The sequence below is a fragment of the Rhinolophus hipposideros genome (genome assembly GCF_964194185.1).
Source record: "Rhinolophus hipposideros genome assembly, chromosome: 11".
Lineage (NCBI taxonomy): Eukaryota > Metazoa > Chordata > Mammalia > Chiroptera > Rhinolophidae > Rhinolophus > Rhinolophus hipposideros.
In genome coordinates, this window is record NC_138057.1 from 51,901,985 (window position 1) to 51,926,969 (window position 24,985).

The 24,985-nt window shown below is 49.9% G+C and overlaps 2 protein-coding genes across 12 annotated transcripts; one reads left to right on the forward strand and one right to left on the reverse strand.

The window, feature by feature from the left end:
- The first annotated feature begins 5,536 nt into the window (after positions 1-5,536).
- On the forward strand, positions 5,537-11,369 carry CA9 (carbonic anhydrase 9). Of its 5 annotated transcripts, none has more exons than XM_081066438.1 (11): positions 5,537-6,202; positions 7,022-7,051; positions 7,322-7,492; positions 7,642-7,784; positions 7,892-7,984; positions 9,060-9,126; positions 9,861-10,018; positions 10,208-10,343; positions 10,475-10,501; positions 10,927-11,008; positions 11,143-11,369. In XM_081066438.1, the coding sequence occupies exons 1-11, from the start codon at positions 5,875-5,877 to the stop codon at positions 11,207-11,209; spliced, it is 1,302 nt and encodes a 433-aa protein (XP_080922564.1). In that variant the 5' UTR covers positions 5,537-5,874; the 3' UTR covers positions 11,210-11,369. The 5 variants fall into 5 exon arrangements, with proteins under 5 accessions (XP_080922564.1, XP_080922565.1, XP_080922566.1 ...); XM_081066439.1 differs by having other exon boundaries at positions 5,846-6,202; positions 9,861-9,997; XM_081066440.1 differs by lacking the exon at positions 7,322-7,492 and having other exon boundaries at positions 5,846-6,202.
- Positions 11,370-11,425: 56 nt separating this feature from the next.
- Positions 11,426-19,674, reverse strand: TPM2 (tropomyosin 2). 7 transcript variants are annotated; one of them, XR_013994395.1, is made up of 10 exons: positions 19,029-19,674; positions 18,477-18,602; positions 15,492-15,625; positions 15,283-15,400; positions 15,117-15,187; positions 14,580-14,655; positions 14,338-14,400; positions 14,104-14,173; positions 12,863-13,614; positions 12,380-12,530 (listed from the first exon to the last, which is right to left on the reverse strand). XR_013994395.1 is itself a non-coding variant. In XM_081065551.1 (9 exons), the coding sequence occupies exons 1-9, from the start codon at positions 19,140-19,142 to the stop codon at positions 12,448-12,450; spliced, it is 855 nt and encodes a 284-aa protein (XP_080921677.1). In that variant the 5' UTR covers positions 19,143-19,672; the 3' UTR covers positions 11,426-12,447. The 7 variants fall into 7 exon arrangements, 5 of the variants coding, with proteins under 5 accessions (XP_080921677.1, XP_080921675.1, XP_080921676.1 ...); XR_013994396.1 differs by lacking the exon at positions 14,580-14,655 and adding an exon at positions 14,901-14,976 and having other exon boundaries at positions 12,383-12,530; positions 19,029-19,268; XM_081065551.1 differs by lacking the exons at positions 12,863-13,614; positions 14,580-14,655 and adding an exon at positions 14,901-14,976 and having other exon boundaries at positions 11,426-12,530; positions 19,029-19,672.
- Positions 19,675-24,985: the final 5,311 nt, after the last annotated feature.

Below are 24,985 nucleotides of genomic sequence, written 5' to 3' on the forward strand. Positions count from 1 at the left end.
CCTGAAGTCAAGAACCAAGGTATTGTCAGGGATCTGAGGTCCCCTCTAGCTGTCTGACATTGTAAGAATTCTGAGGATGGAGAAATGCTGGACTTAGACCAGGGAGAAACAACTTGAAGGGCCTGATGAAGGAAAGTGAGTTTGGGTCACACTATACCTTGGATTCCGGTCCCAAGTAAACTGGTGATATTATGAAGGTGGAAGACACTCTCTGAAGAGAATGTGGGACAGTCCCCACTAAGAGCTCTTAAGTGAGGAAAGGGACATTGAATCCATGTGATCAAAATGGAGCACAGAACCTGTGGTGCAGTGGTGACTGGTGTGTTTGGGTGTGCTCCAGTGTGTGTGTGTGCTTTGGGTGGATGGACGAAGGGTGGGGAAGAGAACCTACTGTGAGCTCAAGGTTGGGGAATCATCCAATATTTGGAGGAAGAAAAGGGCAAAGCTGAGAAGACACACTGGGGACACTGGGAGACAACTGATGCCCTGGGGACCAAGTCTCCCACAGAGCAACTCAGGCACACCCCATACTCTATCTGGAACAGACTCTACCCCCAATTCTGCTTCAAAAATGAAAGGAAAGAGGGGCCAGAGGGAGAGGATCGAGGGCAGTCAGCAACCTCTCTATCCTTTAATTACACTCGACCTCTGCTTTCAACTCAATGGATGCTGGAGAAGCCCTAGCGATGCTTTGAACAACAATCAGTTATTCCACAAAACTTAAATGCTCTCATATGCCATGTCCTGTGCTAGGTATGGGGATGAAATAGTGGATAATAGAAATATGACCCCTGCTGTTATGGATGCTTACAATCCAGCATGGAAGTAAAATGAAATAAATGTTACAAGGGAAGTCTAGGCTTCCTATGCAGGCAGGAGTGACCCTGTCTAGCAGTCAGGGAAGGCTTTTTGGAGGAAGTGGCATGAACTGATACCTGAAGGATGAGCAAATTCTGGTGGGGCAGGGCTGGCAGTGCGGGAGAGGAGAGAGAGACAAATAGCATGGACAAAGACTTGGAGATAACACACGTGCGTGCGCATACACACACACACACACACACACACACTGCATTTAAGGAACTGCTAGAAGTTCAGTAAGGCGAAAACATAGATTGCAAAGGAAAGAGTGATGAGAAGGGAGAGTGGAGATAGACAGGGACCAGACCTAGGAAGGAATTTATATCAGTAAGACTATCAAAGTAACAGTAAATTCAAAATGGCTAAACAGTAACAATATTGGTTCATGCAACCAAAAAGTCCAGATGCAGCTAGGCCCTACCTGCTAGATTAGTTTGATCCAGCAACTCAATCATATCACTAAGGATGGGGGAATGTCCATTAGGCAGATGGTTGTGGATCTGACATGGAGGAGAGAGTCTAACCTGGGGATACTTGGCTGTCATCAACTTATAGATGCCATGAGAGATGAAACTGCCTACAAAGAGTATAAAGAGGGATATGGGCAGAAGGCATGAGCATTACCAACACAAACCCATTTCTTCCCATCCTGTGCATCCACTTCAGTTCTAAATGGCTAATGGCATAGTGGACTAAATGGTGGTCCCCATACAGATATGTCCATATCCTAATCCCTAGAACCTGTGAATGTGAACTTATTTGGAAAAAAGGTCTTTGCAGATGTAATTAAGCTAACGATCTTGAGAAAAAATCATTCTGGGCCCTAAATCCAATGACGAGTATTCCTAAAAGAGACACCCAGTGGAGAGACAGGGATGACAGGAGAAGTTGGAGGCAGAGATTGGAGTGATGCAGCCACAAGCCAAGGAATGCCTGGAGCCACAAGAAGCTACCCTGTTTCCCCGAAAATAAGACCTAGCCGGACAATCAGTTCTAATGCATCTTTTGAAGCAAAAATTAATATAAGACTTGGTCTTATATAAGATGCAGGTAGGCCCTACCTGCTGGATTAGTTTAATCCAGCAACTCCAGAAATCATTCTGGGCCCTATAATATAATTATATTATATTATATAAGATCAAGTCTTATAGTATAATAAGACCAGGTCTTATATTAATTTTTTTTTAAGATTTTTTATTGGGGTAGGGGAACAGGACTTTATTGGGGAACAGTGTGTACTTCCAGGACTTTTTTCCAAGTTAAGTTGTTGTCCTTTCAGTCTTAGTTGTGGAGGACGCAGCTCAGCTCCAGGTCCAGTTGAGGTTTTCTAGTTGCAGGGGGCACAGCCCACCGTCCCTTGTGGGAGTAAAACCGGGCAACCTTGTGGTTGAGAGGACGCACTCCAACCAACTGAGCCATCTGGGAGCTCAGTGGCAGCTCAGCTCAAGGTGCCATGTTCAATCTTAGTTGCAGGGGGCAGAGCCCACTATCCCTTGCGGGACACGAGGAATTGAACTGGCAGTCTTGTGGTTGAGAGCCCACTGGCCCATGTGGGAATCGAACCGGCAGTCTTCCGAGTTAGGAGCATGGAGCTCCAACCGCCTGAGCCACCGGGCTGGCCCTTATATTAATTTTTGCTCCAAAAGATGCTTATAGCTGATTGTCCGGCTAGGTCTTATTTTCTGGGAAACACAGTAGAAGAAACCCTAGAAGATAACGAAGTAGGGCCCTGCCAACCCAATTTCAGATTTGTAGCCTCCAGAACTGTAAGAGAAAAAAATCTGTTGTTCTAAGCCATCCAGTTTGTGGTAATTTGTCACAGCAGTCCTAGGAAACTAACACAGATAGTGAGGTGGGCCAGAACTACAGGTCAGCCTCAAGGCCCCAGAAGGGTTTTGATCTGTCTTTGCTTCCAATCCATGGCTGGGGAGTAGAGGTTTTTATTTCTTTTTCTCCTTCTACCCTGCAACCCTGGGATAAAAAACAGACACTAACGACCAAAGACTTGACCTTAAGACTGTGTACCAGGTGGAGAAGGTGCCCCAGTCAGTTACTTCTGAGTACACTCTGTCCCAGAAGCTCAGGGAACAAGAAAGACTCTGGGAGCTCAAACCTGTTTGGGGGTTTGGCAGACTCCCAGCTGCGAAGGTGTGATGCAGGGTCAGAGTCCATATTCCCCAACCAGACTAGAGATATAGTCACACCCAGAGACAGAGAACTCAAGAGCACCATACAGAATGGCATTTGGAAAATTAGAAAGCTGTAACAAAGAGAGATCTGAACCTAGACACAGATCTGGACTCTGAAATACTGAAAGCAGCAGAGAGGGCAGGGAGACATGTGGACATACAGAGTGCCGCAGAGATGTGTACTAAAGGTTCCTGAATGAGACCTAATAAGGAAAAAGAAACAGAACATTTGGAAAGAGGGAAATGAAATAAAGGTGGGACTGGTGTTGGAGAAAGATGTCCTGACATACAGACTCCAGTTAATATGGTGCTTCTGTCCCCTGCACTCCCCATGAAGTCTTCCACCTCAACTAGATGTTACCGCATTCCATCTTGTCCAGGTCCATCCAATTTAGATATTACTATGGACCTTTCATGTGTCAGGGTTCAGCCAGGGTGCTGAAAACACAGCTGCCCAAAACAATGAGCTGACCATCCAGAGTACACCCTGCATCAGATTGCCATGCATGAATGGCTCTTAATTTGGCTCCAGAAATGGCACCTTAGACTGTACGCTAATTACCTCATAAAGTGACTGCTTGGAGGACAGCTGTTGTTCAGCCATACGAATTTTGATATACCGTATGGCAGTCACTCTGACGAGGCAGATAATTTGGGATGCCATACAACCATGATGTCATGTTCCTGGAACAGTTGTGGTTTGACACACACACTGATCATTGACAGTGAGCTCCCTGGGGGCAGGGTAGGCATCTTAATCAGTTTGGTTTTTCTCAAAAACACAGGCAAGGTGATCTGCAGAGAAAATACTCAATAATCGTTATTGAATAAAAGAATGACTCAATCAAATATTGAACCCTGCCCTTATGGAGCTCAAGGCTATTAGAGCAGATAAAATGTCATAAATCATCCTAATATGAATTAGATGGTGGACAAAGTTATTAACAAGGGCAGGAAAAGCAGTGGCTGAGGCACCAGAAATCTCTTCTGGTGGTGCAATTAGTCAAGAAAGACTTCCTGGAAGTCTTGAGTAATAGGAGGGTTTTAGACAGGGGAGATAGTAAAACTATATATATATATATAGTTAAATATATATATATATAATATATATATGTAAAACTACATATATATATATATATATATATATGTAAAACTAACATGGTAGTGGTGCACTATCAGAGTGGAAGCTGGCTGAGGCATCTGAGTGGGTCTTGGGACCCCTGCTGTGCTGGCCCTTACCTCTTTAGATAAGAGATCATGAGGCTGTCAGGAGAGCTCCCAGGAGCACCCTGGAGTAAGGGGCTAGTTACCAACAAAATTAGAAATATTTCACTATATTTAATTACCCTATACCACCATACAGGTGTGAACCTACTGAACGTCAGTTCCAGATATGAACCTCCTGAGATGGCCTTACTCTCTTTTCTGGTTTGTTGAAGCCATAGGGACCTTATTAGAATGCGAGTTACAGAACAGTAGAAGCTGTTCTCCAGTCCAGTGCTGCACCCCCTAGAGCCTAGAACAGAACCTGGAGGATTGGAGGAGGCTCAATAAGTGTTTGTTAAACGAACAGGCAGAGACTGGGAACCCCAAGCCCATTCTTGGGGTCCTCATACTCTTCGCCTCCTTTCACCCACTCTCCCCCTACAATCCATGCTCTGTACACAGCCCTCCACCTCCCAGTCTTAACATGAGAATTGGATTCTGTCATTCTCCTGATCAAAATATGTGATGCCTCCCCTTTGCCCAGAATACCATTCTTTCCATTGTTTTTGCCAATTAAAATGCTGCTTCTTCACAACCCTGACCAAATTTGCTTACTTCTGTATTACCTTCTGAGGCAGAATTCATCTCTTGCTTCTAAATCTTATGATAGTGTTTGCCCTCATTCCCTAAACAGTGAGCTCCTCAGAACAAGGGCTGTCATTCATTCCTGCACTTTTAGCCCAGTGCCTGACATATAATAAATGCTAAATAAATATTTGTTGGCTATAAGGGTGACTGGCATTCCCGGGAGCAAGAACTAGATGACAAAGATGGTGAAAGGTTTGGGGGGGAAAATGAATAGTTTAATCTGGCCTTAGTATGAAGAGCAATAAGAGATAAGATGGAAAGTTCTCTTGGGTAAGATTTTGAAGGGGCAGAGAAGTCAGCTAGAGGAGAAGATAGGCACATGGAAGATACTTTGGTAGCCAATGGGAAGCCAATGAAGGTTTTTGAGCAGAGGTTTAATATGATAAAAAATAAATGTAGGTTAAACCCATCAGAGTCCTTCTCATACATATACTGTTTTCCGTTCATACTCAAATTCACCTCCTACTACCCATTCATCCACCCCCTCACCCACAGGATTCTGTAGCAGCTTGCCCTACCCCTTTACCTGCTTCCTAGCTGGGCAGGGAATACACATGGGCTACTCCCCTCTCAGCCAGAGGATGTGGGGGCCCCAGCTCCCTGTCTTTTTCTGTCCCTGCCTGGGGCTGGGAAGCAGGCCAGGGTTAGCTGAGGCTGGCTGGCAGGCAACCGGGTGGTGCCAGGGAAAACCTGTGCTGCCATGTGGCGCCTTGGGTTCCAAGCTAAGCCCATGACCCCAATAACCTTGTGCCTGCACACATACCTGCATTCACTCCACCCCCAATCTAGGCTTTGGTATCAAGGAGGGGGCACAGCGCCAGAAAGACCTGAGGAACTTTGGCTTCATTTCTAGAAAAGGGCACTCTGAGTCAGGCTGCTCCCCTCCAGGCTTGCTCCTCCCCCACCCAGCTCCTGTTTCCAATGCACGTACAGCCCGTACACACCGTGCCCAGGACATCCTACAGTCAGCCACATGGCTCTGCTGTGTCCCGGTCCCCGGCTCCCTCTGTTGATCCCAACCCCTGCCTCGGGACCCACTGTGCAACTGCTGCTGTTACTGCTGCTCCTGGGACCTACCCAAGCCCAGAGTGTACCCCGGATACAGAGGACTCCCTTCATGGGAGGAGATGCGTCTGGGGAAGACGATCCACTGGGCAAGGAGGACCTGTCCAGTGAAGAGGACCCACCTGGAATGAAGACAGAATCAGGAGAAGAAGACTCTCTGAAATTAGAGGATCTACCTACTGTTGAGACTCCCAGGGACACTCAAGTCCCCCGGAAAAATCACAGGAACAACAAAGGTAAGTCGTCATCAGCCCTCAAAATCTAGGCTGCAGGAGGTTTGTGCCTCTCCTCATTCAACCCCATCCCAGGCAAGGATTATTCAGGGAAGTAGAGGAGCCTGTACTCTGACAGTAGCCTTTCCCAACCCCAGGCGCTCCCGTGCCACTGGATCCTTCACCTCTTTCAGAGCTAGAAGGGGGACAGATGGGGAGAGAAAAATGGGACACAGATGGAGAGAGGTGAGTAGGAAGAGATGGGAAAGAAAGGGGAAGGTTGGAGAGGAGACAGACATGGGGAATGTGGAAAGAGAAAACACAGAGAGAAGTTAAGAGTACGAGACAAGAGAAAAGATGGGGGTACCAGAGGAAGAGCCCGAAGGGCTTGTAGAGATGACCTCATCTTCAGTATACAGGTGAGGAAACTGAGACATCGGAAGAAGGAAACAGCAGGTAGGGGGACCTGGTATCTTGACTCCCAAGCTAGGAACTTTGGGAAAAGAGTTGGAGGCTAGAAAGGGAAGAGGGATGAGTGGGGGAGAAAGGATGGTCTACTGATTTGGGCCTTAAGACTGACACCCCCACCCACTTTGGTAGCAAACTGGTATCTCCGGGGCCAGTAGGATCTTTGTGAGGCTCACCACGCTGTGGTGTCAAGTTTGGCTGCACTCTATTGTGCTTTACACATGGCCCGCTTTAGGCTTTTGTTACCTGCTGTACCCCTCCCTGTAAGGCATCTGAGTTTGCGCAGCTCTGCTAGTGATGGCGGCCCACATGGATCTGGCCACGGCGAGGGGCTGGGCTCAAAGATCAGCCTCCTTACCCTTCTCTTTTATGCAGGGGATGACCACAGTCATTGGAGCTATGGAGGTGAGACACCGCCACCTGCACAGACCTATTTTGGACACCCAGCTCTGATCTGCCCCCCACCCATCCCTGAACTCTGGTCCTGGGCGTCCCACCCACTGCATCCACATCTGCCAGGCCCCCAAAACGCCCGCCACCTGTCTCTGTCCACATCCCTGATTTCTACTTCCCGCGCCAATGTCTTCTGACTCCACCCCACACTTTTTCTACCGCTCGTCCCTCAAAGTTCCTGATCTTATCACCAGGCTTCCTGTCCATACTCTTCCACCACAGGCGGTCCACCCTGGCCCCAGGTGTCCCCAGCCTGCGCTGGCCGCTTCCAGTCCCCCGTAGATATCCGCCCGGAGCACACCGTATTTTTCCCCGCCCTGCGACCCCCGCAACTCTTTGGCTTTGAGCTCCCGTCACTCCCCAAACTGCACCTGCGCAACAACGGCCACACGGGTGAGGCGGTCCCGGAACCTCATGGAGGGGCGGAGCCTATCTGGGGATGGGAGGGGCCTAGCGAAGAGGGACGGCCTGGGCGGTGCTTGGGGGTTAGGCTGGCTCTCGGGAGCCGGGCAGCGTCTGATTCCCCTGCTCTCCCCCGGCAGTGCAGCTGACTCTGCCACCCGGAATGGAGATGGCCCTGGGTCCCGGGCGGGAGTACCGGGCGCTGCAGTTGCATCTGCACTGGGGGGCTGCTGGTCGCCCGGGCTCGGAGCACACGGTTGGCGGCCAACATTTCCCTGCCGAGGTGAGCGCTCAGCTGTCGGCGGAGGCGAAATGAATCGTGGGCAAGATCCCCAGAAATGGGGCGCAGGCAGGGCATCTTGCCCACGCCTACCTGCCTGTCCTCTCCAGATCCACGTGGTTCACCTTAGCACTGCATTTGCCAAAGTTGACGACGCCTTGGGGCGCCCAGGGGGCCTGGCCGTGTTGGCTGCTTTTCTGCAGGTACCAGCCTCTACAGCCCTCCACTCCCTGCTTCCCCGTGCGCCCGGGCTCAGTATATCTTGCCCTCAGAGGTCCCATCCCAGCACTCACCCTGGCACCTGGCTATCATCCTCATTCTCCCGTTAGTTTATTCATTCAACACCCACTGGATTACAAAAAGGATTCAGAAACCGTGTGTCCTTGTCTGTAAGGAGCCCACAGCCAGTGAGGGAAGCTGACAGGGTAGACACATACAAACGACACAGAGTAAAATAGGTGGTCAGGGAAGGCTTCTCAGAGGAAGTGAAACTTAAAGCTTTCACTAGTGGGAAATAAAAGGGGATATTCTGTGCAGAGCAAATGATAATGTGCAAAGACTCAAAGAATATGGCTCATTCAGGGAACGGCAGATGCAATAAAATGGACATCAGGAAGAGTAATTTCTCTGCTGCTCCTATAACCCACAATTTCCCCTTTGTGAAATGCAATAAAGTCTAGAGAAACATCTAGTGACCTCTTTGGACCTGTAATGATCAAGGCTACAAACACAATGATTAGAGGAGGCTAGTAAAATGGAGGAATGGTGAGACACCTGCTAGCTTCACTCTTGACCTTACTCCTTAATACTACTAGCCTCAGAACACAAAAGTTCAGAGAAGTGCCTTGGAAATCACATGTTCTTGCTCCAAAAGTCAACATATGAATTATTAAGGTGAATGCAGAGGTAACACGAATACAAAGGTTATTACAGTTTTCGGGGGTGAAGCATGGAGTGTATGTGAAATGTGAAGATAGTATTGAGTGAGTCTTGAAAAGTGAGTAGGGCCCAGATCAGGAGGGCCTTATACCCTAGTAAAGTGTCCACCTTCCTCCTCCTCCTCCAATCTGCCACTGAAAACTAGCCCACCAAGCTTCTTAGGTTAGTTTGCACAGTAAGAGTAAGTCGACTTTCAGTAATAATACATAAGATTTTGTGTGTTCCCAGCATGTTCAGAGCTAAGGCATGAGGAAGGGCTGTGGGAACCCCACCTCACCTTCAGACCTCCAGCCATGGCCCTAGATACATGTATACCTGTCTTGCACTATCATCTCCTAGGAAGGTCCAGAAGAAAACAGCGCCTATGAGCAGTTGCTGTCTCATTTGGAAGAGATCGCTGTGGAAGGTATGGAGTTGGGGTCCCTCATGCAGGGAGAGGGTTGATGTGTGAACTGGCCCACGATGATCTTGATAATAACTATGAAGCTGAATAGAGGCAAACAGGCAAAGGCCAACTGCTGCCCACAGCCTTTATGGTTAAAACCCAAACAAAAAATAAAACAAAAAAACAAATAAGACCAAAAAAACTAGTGTTTGGAACTTCCGGGTTTGAAGAGCTAATATTTTCTGAGAACTGTCTATTCTCCTTATAAACACCAAACATTTTAAATTTGTAAATACTTACGTTAGAAATCTTTTCCTTCTCAGTCACTCTGGGTCATTGTAAACCTCACGTACCCTGCTGGATCTTAAGTTTTGCTAAACTAGAAGGAACTGTGATTTTTGAGTTTTTGTCTGTTTTTTACAGTTACAAAAACCTATTTATATTTATTTACAAGTTATTTAGCTTATTTTCCCTTTTGATTCACACTGAGTTTAAATTTGTGGTCCAACATTTTATTATAGTAGGCAAAGTAAGAGTGAAAACTCAGAGGGAGGACCTAAGCAGCAATTCTCTCATTCTGTGCGACTCGGAAGCCCTTATGCTGAGTTATGGGAAGGGAGACTCTTAGTGAATAAGCAGTCTCAGGGAGTTGAGTCAACTTGGCTTCTGGGATATGAACCTGTATCCCTAAACCCCAAAGCTTTGGAGGGGCATGATCTACGTAGGTGAGATTCCAGCCCAGGTCCTCTCCACAGACTCAGAGATTTGGGTGCCAGGACTAGATGTATCTGCATTGCTGCCCTCCGACCTCGGCCGCTACTTCCGATATGAGGGGTCTCTGACTACACCCCCCTGTGCCCAGGGGGTCATCTGGACTGTGTTCAACCAGACAGTGAGGCTGAGTGCTAAGCAGGTGGGGCTGGAGCATGGTGTTGACCTAGGGGACGTGGGGTAAGGGGTACAGGATGAGGTGAGAAAGGAGGCGTAATGAAAGGGCTGTGTGGGGCATGAGGACTTTGAAGGTGAAGCCTGAGGTGCTGGCTGTGAGTAGGCCTGTGACCCTTTTGTTTCCTTGTCCCGACCTCCCTAACGGCTTCCCTAGCTCCACACCCTCTATAGCTCACTGTGGGGACCTGAGAACTCTCGGCTACAGCTGAACTTTCGAGCCATGCAGCCTTTGAATGGGCGAATCATTGAAGCCTCCTTCCCTATTGGAGTGGAGCAGACCACTAAGCCAGGTGCAGCTTTGTCTGGTATCCCATATTACCATGTCCCCCCAACCACAGGTCCCTCATCCTCCCATATGTCCCCATTTGTCTGTCACTGGTAGTCACAGCCCCCGGCCCTAATGTCTCCTTTTTCTCTTCAGTCCACCTGAATTCCTGCCTTGCTGCTGGTGAGTTTGTGTTCTTCCTCTGGCTCCTGAAGCCGGGGTCACGCCTTGGCACTGTTCAGCCACGGGGGCTAGTCAGGACCACCTCTGCTGCCTCTACTTTTCCATAGAATAGACTTCCAATCCCAATAGGGTAATATCAGATCAAGGTGGAAGTTCCCCTATTGTCCCCAGGGCAAGAGTTGGTCAGAATGAAGCCCCAGAAATCTCCTAGCATCCTTCTTCCCCAACAATTTCTTTTACTTCCTTTTCAGGGAGGAAAAAGGTGTTTCTCTTACTCCTCCTTGTGTATCACTGCCATCCCTTTACTAGCCTCTTCTGAATTCTGAGATACTGGGGTAGTGGGGGTAGGGGACACACAGAAGTAGGCCCTGAGGAAACCCCACAAACTCCTTTTTACTCTGAGGCAGCCTCTCCTCTCCCTCTAGGTGACATTCTGGCCCTGATTTTTGGAATCCTCTTTGCCATCACCAGCATCGCCTTCTTTGTGCAAATGAGAAGGAAGCAAAGGTATGTTTATACTGACCCTCTCCCTCAGGCACAGCTCCCAGCTCTTATGTGGAATCCAGAACAGCTTCATGTAAATTGCACACAAATGAGCTCATCCTGGGCCAGTTTTTTGATTAGGCTTCCCTGTTATGTAGACACCCAAGTGGGACCAATGGGAGTGCTAGCTACCACCCAGCAGAAGTCACCGAGACTGTTGCCTAGAGGCCTGGAACTGGGAGAATGTGCATAAAGAAGTCAGCCAAAGGAATCTGAGGAGGAGCTGGAGACTTTGTTTCATCCTGCCCATTACGCCACTTTTTAATTAACAAAATTAAAAAAATAAATAAATGTTTCTAATATGTGGAAGGTATCTTCGTTCCCCAAATCAGGACGGTGTGTTCATTTCCTACTGCTGCCATAACAAATGATTGCAAACTTAATGGTAATGCAAATTTATTCTCTTAGAGTTCTGGAGGTAAGAAGTCCAAAATGAATCTTATGGGGCAAGTCAAGGTGTCAGCAGGACTGGTTCCTTCTGGACAGTGAAGGGAGAATGTTTCCTTGCCTTTTTCAGCTTCTAGAAGCCAAGCATTCCTTGGCTTGTGGTCCCTTCCTGATATCACTCCAACCTGTTTCCATGGTCACATCTCCTGCAACTGCCTCTTATAAGGACCCTTGTGATTACCCTGGACCTATCCAGATAACCTAGAATAATCTCCTCGACTCAAAATCCTTAGCTTAATCACAAGGTCCCTTTCCCACGTAAAGTCATATTTCACAGGGTTAGGGTATGGACATCTTTGGTTGGGGGCATTATTCTGCTCTCAGGAAGGGGGCAGAAATGACTGACATTATTGGAATGACTCTGTGTGTGTGTGTGTGTGTGTGTGGTGTGGTGTGTGTGTGTGTGTGTGTGTGTGGTGTGGTGTGTGTGTGTAGAGCAGTGCATGTGTCTAGGAGTAGGGCAGGCTCAGCCTCTAGGCTTAAAATCACATTGAAGATTTTGGGCTTTCACCCTGCTCAAGTAAAATCTGTGTAGCTTTGCAGTCTTGCCATCAAACTGTGTTATCTGGCTCAGCCACCTACTGGAATGGTAGGTGGCTCTGACAGCAGCTCCTTTGCCCTGTGGGGAGTAAGACCGAGGATGTCCCCAGTCTTACCGGGCCTCTCTGCTTCACACAACCTGTTCACAACCCTCTCTCAATGAGCCCAGAGCCCCCACCCCTTGGCTCCCACAGAAAAGGAAGTCTTGTCACAGAGCATGGACCCCGACCCTGCTCACTCAGGTCCTTCCAATTCCATTGCTCCCCTCAGGCATCCTCTCAGTCTTCTCCACTTTGGAAAATTACCACCATCGTTGCCCACACCAAAGAAAGGCTTAAAGGGCCCTGTGATGTCAGGAATATCAGTTTTATTGGGTTGGGCGGCAACTATAGCCTGGCTGGAGGCAGGGCCAGCCCTCACAGGTTGTTGAGTTCCAGCAGAGTCTGGTCGAGCGTCTGGTGAATCTCCACGTTCTCTTCCTTGGCACTGGCCAAGGTCTCTGTGAGAAGAAGCAACACATGAGGAGAGGAAGGGAAGACACGAGGGGAGAGACATGACAAGGCATGGACAAATAGATGTGGAGGCACACGAAGACACAAGCATTCAGGGAGCTGAGGACCCCCTGGGAGGGGCAAATGGATGGACTGGCCCGGCAGACATGGGTGCCTCCCTCAAGGCTTCGGGGTCATGGAGGTGGGACGGGAAGGCTCGAGTCATAAACTAATTTACCCTCTTTTTTTAGAAGGTTCAAGAGTTGGAAACAGAAGGAAAGACAAAGACAGAGCCAGGAAAGGGAAGGCCAGACAGACAGACTTGAGGCAGAAAACAGACCTGCAGTGAAAGCCCCACGTTGTTGGCATCCAGCGTGTTTCCAAACTTCACCTCAAGGCCTTTCCCAACCTTCCGACCCTCCCCTGCACCTGACCACCCCATCTCCCTTCCAGGCATTCCTTGAGCTCCTGGAACCCCAGCTGAGTGCTCCGAGGTCAGTGACAGGTCTGGGTCTGTAGAAGCACCACAGGGCTCATGGTGACTGAACGGCTCATACATGCCCACATGCAGCAGTGACAGAAAGTGACAGACTGGGAGTGCTTGTGTAGAGGCGGTTTCAGTGTGGGCCACAGAGTTTTGTGTGTGAGCTCAGTGGGGGGATGTCACAAGATTGGGAGTGTCTATAAGAGCCAAGGTCTCAGCAGTGAACTAAGGGTAGAGGGTGAAGGAAGTGCTTTCTAGAGGGCAGGAAAACAGCATGAAGACCAAGTTGAGTTTATTAAGCAGCCTAAAGAGGTAGAGGCCGGTGGGTGGAGGCGCCAATGGTTGGGTAGAAGGAAGAAGCAAGTGCCAGGGTGGGCAGCTCGTGTGACAGAGGTTCTCCTAGGCTGCGCCCAGCCTGGCTGTGCAATGTTGGCAATTTTTGCTCCTCCTGCCTACCCCCCTCCTCACAGAGAGAATGGAAGGAAGAGGAGAGAAGGGGCGGAGGGGGAAAAACTGGTGAGAGGCTCAGAGAGAGGTGATGTCATTGAGTGCGTTGTCCAGCTCCTCGCTGATGGCCTTGTACTTCATCTTCTGTGCATAGACTTCATCTGGGGTGGGGGGGATCCAGGGATGGGTGGGAGTGTGGGGAGAGAGAACAGAGGGAAGGAGGAAAGGAAGGAGTGAGGGTAATGGAAAGAGAGAACAAGAATCAGAAAGAGGTGGACAAAGATGAAGTGAAACAGACAGGCCAGAGAAGAGGTTGGACAGCTGTCAGGGCTCCCTCCTCCCCTCTCTGTAGCCATCTCTTTTGTCCTTCTCTGCACCCTAAATTGGTTCTTGTCCCAGGAGCTCCTGCTTCCCCTAGGGATCTGGGGGCACAGTGCTTTGGATAAGGAGCTACATGCTCAAATTTGAGAAGCACTGGATTCATAGCTGATAGGCACCGACCACTGGAGTTTGTGGTGTCCTAGGTGGTCCAACCCTAATTTATTGGTGGCAAATATCATGGGATGCGAAGATAAGGGACAGACTGACAGTCTTGGGGAGTGCAGACCTACTTAAAAAGGTTTGGGGGTACAGGGGAGTATCCCTTTTACCTTCCAGGTCATCAATGGTTTTCTCCAATTTTGCCACAGACCTTTCGGCAAACTCTGCTCGGGTCTCAGCCTAGGAGTAAAGGCAAGATGTAGACACACAAAAACCTTAGGCCCTCCCAGACACTCTCACTTTAGTTGACCTCTTCCATCCCCATCCCCAAATGCCCGTCACAGGCAGTCTCTGATGAGGACTGGGGGACTTGAGGGGAGGGTTGGGATTGGAAGGACTCTCACCTCCTTTAGCTTCTCCTCCAGCAGTTTGATCTCCTCTTCATATTTATCTTCTTTGGTGGAATACTTTTAGGGACGTATATATGCCATCAGTAGATCGCCTCCACAAATCCTTCATTTCTCCTCTGAACCCCGCAGACTACTCATGATCTTATCTCCATCGAACACCCAGCCCCACCTTGTCTGGGCCCATCGCCTCCCTCTCCTGCAGGACCCCATCCTTACTGCCCTTCTATCCCCTCTACCTTGTCTGCTTGGGCTTCCAGGGATTTCAAGTTGTTGGTAACAATTTTCAGCTCCTCCTCTAGGTCCCCACATTTACTGCAGGGGGTGTGTGGCAGGGTGGGGTGTGACGGCACAGTGCGGGGAGACAGTGGAGATGGCACAGTGGGGGAGGGGTGGTGGAGAGAAGAGAAGAGCAAAGTTGTGAGAGTGACAGCAGACAGAGTTTGGAAGCCCCAGGCACATCCCTACCCCCAGCAGGTGAGAGAGAGCAGCCTGAGATGGAGGAGAAAGTGAGCTGAGAGAAGGCGCCATGGCCCAGAAAGGTCCAGAGAGGTCACTACCTCCTCCTCTGAGGCTATCAGGGACTTGAGGGCCTGGTCCATGGTTCGAAGTTCCTCCTCCAGCTGCCTGGCTCGGCTAGGGGCAGCGGGTAGGGGTCAGAGGACAGGATGTGTCCCTATGGCCCCAAGTCTGAGAAGCTGCTTCCCCACTGTGCAGAGTGCCCCATAGCCACAGGCTTAGGCCAAGTTCCACTCGCCACCCCAGGGTATCCTTACCTCTCAGCCACTTCAGCTCTCTCTTCTGAGCGTTCCAGCTCTCCTTCCAGGATCACCAGCTTCCTGGCCACCTGGGGGCAGTGGGGAGAGAGGAGTCGATTCATGGTGAATGACTTGGGGTGTCTGGAGCATGGGAGTGGAGAAGGAAGTGGAGCTGGCCTGTCACCTCCTCATATTTGCGGTCTGAATCCTCAGCGATGTGCTTGGCCTCCTTCAGCTGCATCTCCTGCAGCTCCATCTTTTCCTCATCTTTCATGGCTCGGTTTTCAATGACCTTCATTCCTCTGAGAGGCAGCAAGAAGGGTGAGATCAGGACCAGAAGAGACAGTCTTCCCACCCTATCCCTGTCTCACCCTCTGAGGGGCCCCTGCCCACCTCTCACTCTCATCAGCTGCCTTCTCAGCCTCCTCCAGCTTTTGCAGGGCTGTAGCCAGGCGCTCCTGCGCCCGGTCCAGCTCCTCCTCTACCAGCTGAATGCGGCGGTTCAGGGAAGCCACATCTGCCTCGGCCTGTGGGTCAAAGGTCATAGGTCAAAAGGGCTTTCTCTACTTTGGATGAGGATCAGTGAGACTCCAGAAGATAGTAAGAGTCTTGTCAAAAAAACACACAAAAAAACCCTAGGCTTCCTGGCTTCCAGATTTTCAACCTATTTTTTTCTCCCTTACTAACCATCCATCTTCTGCCCAGACTCTATGCTCCAGTCCAAAATATCACTCCCTTGCTACAGGGCCAATTCGGGCACTGTGCAGTTAGTCTCCCAGTGGTTATCTGCATACAGGTCCCTCTGTACGCTTCCACAATACTCCAAGTGCTGGGACCAGGTAGGTCTGAGGCAGCCCTGACTCCACAGCAGAGCCTGAGCCAGGTAAGGGGGGGAAGAATCAGGCCAATCAGACCTCACTGCTGCTAAAAATAGCCAATCACAAAGTCAAGCTCCAAGATGTCACCAGTTGCTAGGCATATTCTCAGGGAGGGGCTCAGGAGGCTAGCCAAGCCTGCATGGGACAGCCATGGTGTAGTAAGGGGTTCTCTGCCAAGGTGGAGAGGCAACTGGCAGTGGTGCAAGTGCAATGTGACTGACATACACTGAGCCACTAATCCTAAAATATAGAGGCAAGACCATGGAGATTTTGCAGAAGGTCCATGGAAACAATGACACTTTGAAAAAAGGAAAGGGAAGAGCAAGAAGAAAATGAGACAAGCAGTACAGTTTGGTGTTATGAGCATTGGCTCTGAGTCAGATTGTTGTCTTTGAGCCACAGCTTAGCCACTCAACACTTGTGTGACCTTGGGCAACTTATTTAGTCTCTCTAAGCCTCAGTTTTCTCCTTTTTAAATCCTAGTTGACAATAGCAGTTCCTTTGTAGGCAGTTCTGCGACAATGCAGTACGTCGAACTTCTAATACTCGACAAGACCACCTGGGAGACTTATAAAACTAAACAGAAATCTCCAGGGCAGGAGCTTGAAAATGTTTTTATTTTTTTATTTTTTATTTTAAAGCTCCCAAGCGAGCCTGATGATTTTGGGAAATAGTAAAATAATATACAGAAAGCACCTGAGCACATTGTCTGCAGAGTCTACACTCCATGAATGTTAGGTTATCCCTGGCTCTTCTTTAGAGACAAAGACATAGAGATCCTGAGATTTACGATTGGAGAGGAGAAAGGACCAGTATAAGAAAGAAGTGAGTGAGAGGGAAGAGACGGGTGGCAGCACTGGGGGAAAGGGGTAGCAAGTAGGTCCTGGGTGGTACTGTAGGGCAGGGTAAACACAGTACCATATATAGAAAGTAGTTATAGCTGTCCTCCAGGTGCTGAAGGCCACCTAGAGTGACAAGAGTCCATCATGGGCACTGGGCCAAATGACTCAGTGTGGAAGGATTCTGGGGACAGCACTGGGGGTTGGGAAGAATGACTTGGGGACACTGGGGGGGGCCTACTCTAGAAAGAGATGAGACTCTAGAAGGAAAACTCTCTTCACAGTAGTGAAGTGACAAATAACTCTGGAAGACTGACTGACATTTGCCATTTTCTGCTTCTTAAGCTCTTCCCAGTTATGTCTGTTGCTCTCTAGCCACAGAAGAACACTATCGTCCTCACTAGACAAATGGAAAGCAAGAGAGATGGGAGAAACTGAGGAAGGCATTGTGCAAGTTAAGTGCTGCATTCAAGGTCACACAATAAATTTAGGCAGTTTCCTTTCTATGCCTGGCACTGCTGCCCTGCTTCCCCGGCTCTGTCCCTGTCCACCCTCCTCCCCTCCAGCCCCCACCCAGCTCCTTGGGTTTCCAGTCCTGCCTCCAGCTGCACTGGGCCTTGGTTATTTATAGAGTGTCAGATGCCCAGGGTTGTCTTTGCTAGCAGCTGCAGGTCAGTTCCCTCCCAAGTGCCAGGGCTGGTGGAGAACCAAGACCAAAGGCTGGAGGTCAGAGAAACCAACCCAGGTTGGGGAATGAGGGGAGGGAATTGGGGAACATGGATAATGGTCAACACAAACAGTAATGTCATCTCTGATCTCAGATGTTTAGACCATGCTTATGCTAATCCCACCATCTACCCAAAGGTAGGCTCATCTTAAACTTAATCCTGGGTGAAAGGCAAATGGGGAAACTGAGGCAGAAAATGGTATTAGTAACCATGTCCAAAGTCATACTGCCCTTCTTCTACCTCATGGTGGGGGTTGGGAATGACAGAAGGTGGAGAAGTCTGGTTAGAGGGTGTGGGTCGGGCAGAGAAATCTGAGCGAGCAGGACCTGCCAAAGTGGCTGCCTTGGCATTTGTGGCCCTGTCCCTTTGCCCTGTGGCCTGGCATGCTCTCGAAGGCTGACAGCTTAATGAGGGTAAATGAGGAGCCGATAGAACCTGAGCTGGAGCCCCAGTGCACAGCAGGGCCACTGGAGCCAGAGGTCAAGGCCAGGGAATTTCTAATGGCCCCCCAGGGGTGTAACTCAAGTCAGAGCCCATTTTTGGATTCTTCTCCCCCTTCCTCACCAAAGAACCTACACCCACAGCCTGCAAATGTAGCTGCAGTCTCCTCTCCATTTTCAGCGGGAGGATTAATTGAGGTAGATGGCAAATTCTTGTACCGCCCTCCCCCACGATGACTCACTGCTTGATCACTGTACGTTCTGAGAGCTGGAGCCAAATTACAAGACTGCGTCCTCTGGGGGAAGTGGTAGGTGGTTTTCATTTACCCACTGCCTCGGATTATTTGTGCAAGCTAGCCCTGGCCTGGGTTCCTGAGAGGAAATCCTTTCTGTCTTAGTGCTAGGGATATGTAGGTCCCCTTCTCCCTTCATCCCCATGTCTGGGGCCCTTCCCCGAGTGGTAACTCCCACCATTCCCCAGGTCCACACTCACATCAGTGGCCTTCTTCTCGGCCAGCTCCAGTTTCTCCTGGGCGTCCTTCACTGACTCAGAATACTTTTCCACCTCATCCTCCGTCCCCTTCAGCTTCTTCTGGAGGGCCTGCTGTTCTTCCTCCAACTGGGAGAGAGAAGCCTCAGTCAGCCAGGCCCAGGCCCAGGCCCAGGGAGGGGGCAGGGGTTTGTGGGAGGGGGTACTGAGAGATATTTAGAGGTTGTCAGGGAGGAAGAGGGATAGCAGAGGAGGGACAGTGCATCCAGGGGTGTTGGAGGGACCTGGTGGGGATAGTTTCCAGCCCCAAGGAGCAGGGTCCATCATTACTCCCCAAGGGCAGGAGTGGAAATTGGGGGAGTGGGGCTCCCCAGCCTATGGTGGGTATGATGAAGTGTGGCTTTGGCTAGGTCCCTGGGGTACTGTGAAGGCCCAGACCCCACACTGGACGGGAGAGAGCTTTGGACAGTGAGCCTCAGGCTAGGAGGCACAAGGCAGGGCCTACCCCGCCCTCGGTTCGAGGGAGGGGGTTGCACTGGGCCCGGGGCCCCCCACCTGCTTGCAACGGTCCTCAGCTTGCTTCTTGTCAGCCTCGGCCTGCTCAGCGCGGTCGATGGCATTCTCCTTGTCCAGTTTTAGCATCTGCATCTTCTTCTTGATGGCGTCCATGGCTGCGGTGTGGGACCGGCCGGCGGGCGGGCGGGGTGGACCGGGCGAACAGGGCTGGCTGCGAGGACTGGGCGCACGGGTGGCAAGCCAGGAGGACCCAGCGGCACTGGGATGTCCCCGCCGCGCGGACGCTTAAAAGGCTGGGAGGGACCGGGCGGAGCCGGGGGCCGGGACCCTCCCCCACCGCAGCCCAAACCTTGTAGGGGCAGAAGCACAGCCCGGTCGGGGGGCGCGGTCGCCCCCTGCGCCCACCCCCTCGGGACCGCCCCCTCCGGGTCCCGCCTCTCCCTTACCACCGCCCCCCTCTCTCCTAGCCGTCGGAAGGGAAAAAGTAGCTGGGACAGTCTTTTGGAAAAACCCAAACACTGGGGAGGGGAGGGGAGGGGATCCTTGGGCTGGGGGCTCCGCGCTTCCTCAGAGTGACAGCCTGGCCCAATGGCAGCTGCGGCAGGGGCCCATGGGGCTATTTCGGGGTGTGAGCTCAAAGCAGCTGCCTGGGCGCAGGCACTGGTGTGTCCCCCCCTCCCCCCTCAGCTGCAGCAGCCGCTGCCCTTAATTTAGAAGTTTCTCGTAAATCCCCCAGGATTAAATGTCTTTTGGGAGGCGGGGCTCCTCCGCGGTTCGGGTGCCTCAGTTTACCCTGAGTCCCAGAGTCTGGGTTTGCGTTACCGACGTGGTAGTGATAACGTAGAGCCTCACCAGGGACTTAAGGAAACTGAGGCAGGAGGGGAACCCGGAACGCAATGAGGAGAAAGCCGGGCTTGCTGCCCCCGAGGTGGTGGGGCCTGACCTCTCCTACCCTCGCTTCCCCTTCCAGCCCCTGCTCCTGGAGCCAGGGCCCCTCCTCTACAGTTGCCCGGCGGCTGGGAACCGAGCTCCGCGCCCCGCCTGCCCCACCCCCACGTGTCCCGCATACTTTCCACGCGGCTAAAGCCTGACGGACACGCGCGCTCCCCGCCCCCACCTCCACCCGAGACGCATCCCTGTCCGCCGCCTCCTCGCCCCCCTCGAGGCTCTAGCAGCCCGACCGCTACTCCACTCATCCCGGCTACTCCACCCGCCCCCGCTTCCCCCCTCCCTGGTTGTCCCGCGCGTCCTCCCTTCTCCCCTAATCCCTGCGGACCCTCCTCTCTTCCCTTGTGGGCCAACTTTACGCCGAAATTTCTTTTCTGCCCTTTTTTGGGATGTTTCCCCGTGGGGAGGCGGGGCCGGGCCGGGGCAGGGAAGGCAGGGGGCAAGCGGAAGAGCTACTGAACTGCCAGGCTTCGGGAGCCGGGCGAGGGATGCTCCCTCCAACCCAGGCCGCGAGAAACAGCCCCCAGAGCCGGGTCCTAGGCTGGGGGAGTATGAGGGGCGGGTGCCAGGCTGTTTTCGTTTTTTTCCTCGGGGTGGGGAGGGAGAGGAAGTGGAGAACCGCTTGGGAGGAGGGGTGAGGGGAGACGAGGTGGAAGAAGCCTGGAGGGAGCGCGTCGCCTCGCTCCCCAAGGACAGAGGGTGGGAGATCAGGCTTTTGCTGGTGGGGGTGCGAACCGTGGGAACCTTGAGCCCGGGGCGGGGGCGGGGGAGGGGGCCCGGAACTGTATTCAGATCTGCTCAGCTGCCGGCTGCTACACATGGAACAAGCCTGAGCTGGTAGTGTTCACTCCAACCCATGTCCTTGCGTTCCCCAAGCTAATGCAAGACACCTCCATCATCCGTAGCCAGTGCTTGACCCCTGGGCGTTATCAAGCGCCCCCCTGTTCCTCACTTCCCACATCCACAATCCTGTTGGTTCTACCTTCTACAAACGAGGTTCCTTTTCCAAATCTCTCGGGTTGCCTTGGGCAACTCCTTTTATTACCTCCTGCATGGGTCTTGTGGTCCTGGTTCCTCAGCTCATTCATTGTTAGTCCTCTACATTGCTACCAAAAGTCTTGTTGGTGCAAATAGGACCCTAAAATCCTCCAAAACCCCCCGCCCTCCTTTGAAGATAAAAATCCACACTTCTTAATGTGGTATAGAAGGCTGTTTTGGCCCCTGTCTACCTTTCTAGCCTCATGTCCTTTCATTCCCACCCTCACCCCCAATACACAGACGTGTATACTTCATGCTGCATTCATACTGAGCTGTTGTACGCCCTGGAAATAGCCATACTTTTCTCAAAGCTTCCATATTTTATGCATTCTGTTCCCTCCCTCAATGCTCTTCCCTTTGCGGATTCCTGGTGGCCTTACTCAGATCAAGTGTCTGGCTCTTCTGAAGCCTTCCCTGGCCACTTCCCCTCCCACCCCACCGCCTAATGCCACCTAATCCGTAGGTGTGCATTCTCAGTGCAGGTTCCTGTCATTCTCATCAGTCCCTCTTGTAACTGTTCTAGTCCCCGTTTCCTCCACAGGTCTGAGTCCTCCAGGACAGGGACTGTCTTTTTCAATTCTGAATCCCCAATGCTTAGCATAGCTTCAGGCAGAGCTGGCACTTGATAAAATAAACATTTGCCTGAATTTTGTTATGCGCGAGGTTCTAGGTACCCAAGATACTATGTGGGTCTATAGGAAATCACGGTCTAGTGCAGCAGCTCTCTTTTTGGTCTTAGAACCCTCTGTACTCTTTTTATTAGTTTCATGTGTCCAAAACACTATAATAGACATTTATCATTTATACCCCTCACAAAGTGATAACGCCCTCCCCCAGTCTACTACCCCTCTGACATCACATACAGCCGTTACATTTCTACTGTCTCTATTCCTTATGCTGTACTCCACTTCTTGTGACTATTTATAAAATTATAGTTGACATTTTATTCAGCTTCAGGTGTACAGTGCAGTGATCAGGCATCTACACCATCCCTCGTCTTCGTAATAAGACAAGTGTCCTTTGGGTACCCTACAAAATCTTTAGAACACTATTGATTATATTCCCCAAATTGACTTTCGTATCCCCTTGGCAATCTTATGGTTACTGATTGTGCTTTCTAATCCCCTCACCTTCTCCCTCATCCCCACTCCCCCTCCCATCTAGCAACCCTCAGTTTCCCTCTATATCTCTGAGACTGTTTCTGATTAGTTCATTCATTTATTCTATTCTTAGATTCCACATATGAACCCCTTATACTCTTAAGAGTAGAGTTTGAAGATCCAAAAAGCTTTTGTTGTAGTGATTTGTATCTATTGATACCATATTAAAGTGGAAACAAAAATTTTAAATGTTTATTAATTCATAAAAATAACAAGAAATAAACCCTGACACGTTAACCATGTAAAAAACATGTTTTTAAAGAAAAAATGACTATAGTTACCTCCTCAAATTAGTGAAAGGATGGCTGTTATTTACATTTTTGCAAATCTCTTTAATATCCGGCTTAATAGAGGACAGCTGGATCCTCAGAATCTACTTGGCTTTCCGTCTGTTGGTTTGAAGAACTGTACATGAAGAAAATCTAGTCTCACATAGAAACTAAGTTGGAAAAGAGAGTAGGATATTTATAGCCTTTTCAGGTAATTGTGGATATTATTCTTGATACTACACCAACACTTGACAAGTGGTTGTTTCTTAAAGGTTAGTTGCATTGTGAACCTAAAACCGTATCAGTAACCCCCCCCCTTTTTTTTTTTTTTTACTATTTTACATTAGAATCCATTGGTCTGTATTGCACTTTTGCTGGATCCTTTGTGCAGGGATAATTTTGTAACATCATACACTAGGTATTTGGAAAATACTGATTGACTGAGCTATGCAGAGTTTCTGAATGTTGACACATTTCATTATACGTTATAAAAAAATCACGTTCCTAAATTATTAAAAAATCATGTTCCTAAATATCATGATTTGGTTTCAACAGAAAAGTCTAAGTTTTACGTTTTGGGAAGCTATGAAACTTATGGTGGCAGTTACAAGTTTTCTAAAATTCTAATTTTCAGTTGAAAGCTCGAGTTGTATCACTGGCAACAAATACTGCCAGGTTTTTCTCTGATTTGACAGACACACATTGTTCCTTTCTGAGAAAAGTTCTACCTGATACCCAGGTCTGACAATCGTGGTTTATCTGTCAGTCATTCTTTTGTCAGTGTGGTGTTCCATGAAAAAAGTAGCTAGTTCAGCTCAGGACTCAAAGAATTGTCTAAGTGCTTTCCTCGAGACACCAACACTTAGGCGTGCAGCAGACATGCTCCACACTTACTTCCCAGTTCATCACAGTGTTAAAAAGACTTGTTACTCAAGGAGTAAGATTTAATAAAACTAATAAGGTTTTACTGCTTCATCAGCACAGTTTTAAGTGAAGTTAGCATTTATTTCTTAAATTGCTAGTGCATGGCAGTGAGCATACAAAGACTATTATTAAGTACAGTTTGGGCCACTGCCTTGGTTTCTGCTAAGGCAGTTTTACCGACCAATGTTTTTGCACTGTCAGTACAAATGTTGACATTGTAGAAAAAGAAAATGTCTTATTATGAACATAATCTTGATCTTATGCACCCAAAAAGGGTCTTGGGAATTCCTAGGGGCCTGAGGACATTTTAAGAACTGCTGGTCTAATGGGTATTCGAGTTTCTCTCCAGAAGGCTCCCCGAGGCATCACTAGTGAGAGGTACGTGATTGGGGACCTGGGGACATGGCAGGGAAGTAGGCTCATAGCTGGAGTTCAAATAGTGCAGACTACCAGTTGTTGGGGAGGTTGGAGAAGGGATTTGATCTCTAAGGTCCTCAACTCAGGAGGCTAGGACATTGAATCCGGGGTTAGAGGGCCACAGCAGCGTGTGTGCTGGAGTTGCCAGTCCTCTGCGTCAGAGGTGATAATACATCTCTATTTTCCAGTGCTTAGCACAGGCATGGCTTAGTAAATATTGAATGAATCAATCCCAGGTGACAGGAATGCTCGTGTGAAGTTGGCACCTTCCCTAATGGGCTGCCCTGGGGAGGACAAAGTAATTCCGTCTACTTTAAACTTACTCCCACGAAGAGATATCATAGCTTCCAAGAGGTGAAAGCTGCCCAGAATAGCAGCAGATGGGTGGTGTCTGTTATACTTGAGGGAGAAGCAAGGAAATCACATACTGGGTAACAGGGTCGGTTCAAGAATTGTGCATGAAAATGGTGGCAGACCTAAGGGACTGCCAGCTAGTCCATGCAGTGTGGGCAGAAGAGGTGAATGCAGAAGTGGAGGCACAGACTCCACCTCCCTCGTCCCTGACCACTCCCCTCCCTCCACTGCACCTCTGGATTAGTACAGTAGCTGGAACAGGGCTACCAGCACCCACCAGGCCACTGGGGAGCTTTGCCCCTAACTAGACAGTCTCACACCTGGGTCACACTTGTTCAGCTCCTTTTCTTTTAGTGCTGTTCTAGGCAGTAGGAGAAGGCCTTGGAGGGCCTAGAGGTGCCCCAACCCAGTCAACAGTAGAACCTACCTGAGGCAGCCTCAGTTGGACTTTTTACTTGTTAAATACCTCAACCGAATCTGTGGCCATAATTCCCTTATGCTCAGACGCTTGTATTTTATAGGCTTATTTTAGCAAAGCTGCTGTGAACACTTGAATTTGGCCAGGGGGTGGATTTGTTCACATACTCTGAGCAGTTATGAAGAACGGTGTGTCCCTGGTAGCCACAAAGAGCAGTAGCAGAGGCTGTCCCTGCAACAGAAGAGTGACACTTGGTAAGGCACCGGCACTGGCCAGTAAGACGGGACAGCAGGACTAGGATTTCTCAGGGACAGATTCCCTACTGCGATGAATTTAGGGATATGGGTGCAAGGAGGAAGGGGCCTCACTCCATTTCTGAGCCAGATCAAGGTGGTGACAGGACTCAATTCCATTCCCTCTCCCACTGCCCTGGGGGAGTCACCCATCTCCTCATGAAGCCAGGCAGAG

Bases quoted from the DNA above. Each gene is read 5' to 3' on its own strand.
- CA9 (XM_081066438.1), top strand. From the start codon at position 5,875: ATGGCTCTGCTGTGTCCCGGTCCCCGGCTCCCTCTGTTGATCCCAACC. The intron at 7,985-9,059 runs GTACCAGCCTCT...ATCATCTCCTAG, and splicing joins TGTTGGCTGCTTTTCTGCAG to GAAGGTCCAGAAGAAAACAG. The intron at 10,502-10,926 runs GTGAGTTTGTGT...CTCTCCCTCTAG, and splicing joins GAATTCCTGCCTTGCTGCTG to GTGACATTCTGGCCCTGATT.
- TPM2 (XM_081065551.1), bottom strand. From the start codon at position 19,142: ATGGACGCCATCAAGAAGAAGATGCAGATGCTAAAACTGGACAAGGAG. The intron at 18,603-19,028 runs GTGGGGGGCCCC...TCTCTCTCCCAG, and splicing joins CTGAGGACCGTTGCAAGCAG to TTGGAGGAAGAACAGCAGGC. The intron at 14,401-14,900 runs GTAGTGACCTCT...CGTCCCTAAAAG, and splicing joins TGATAGCCTCAGAGGAGGAG to TATTCCACCAAAGAAGATAA.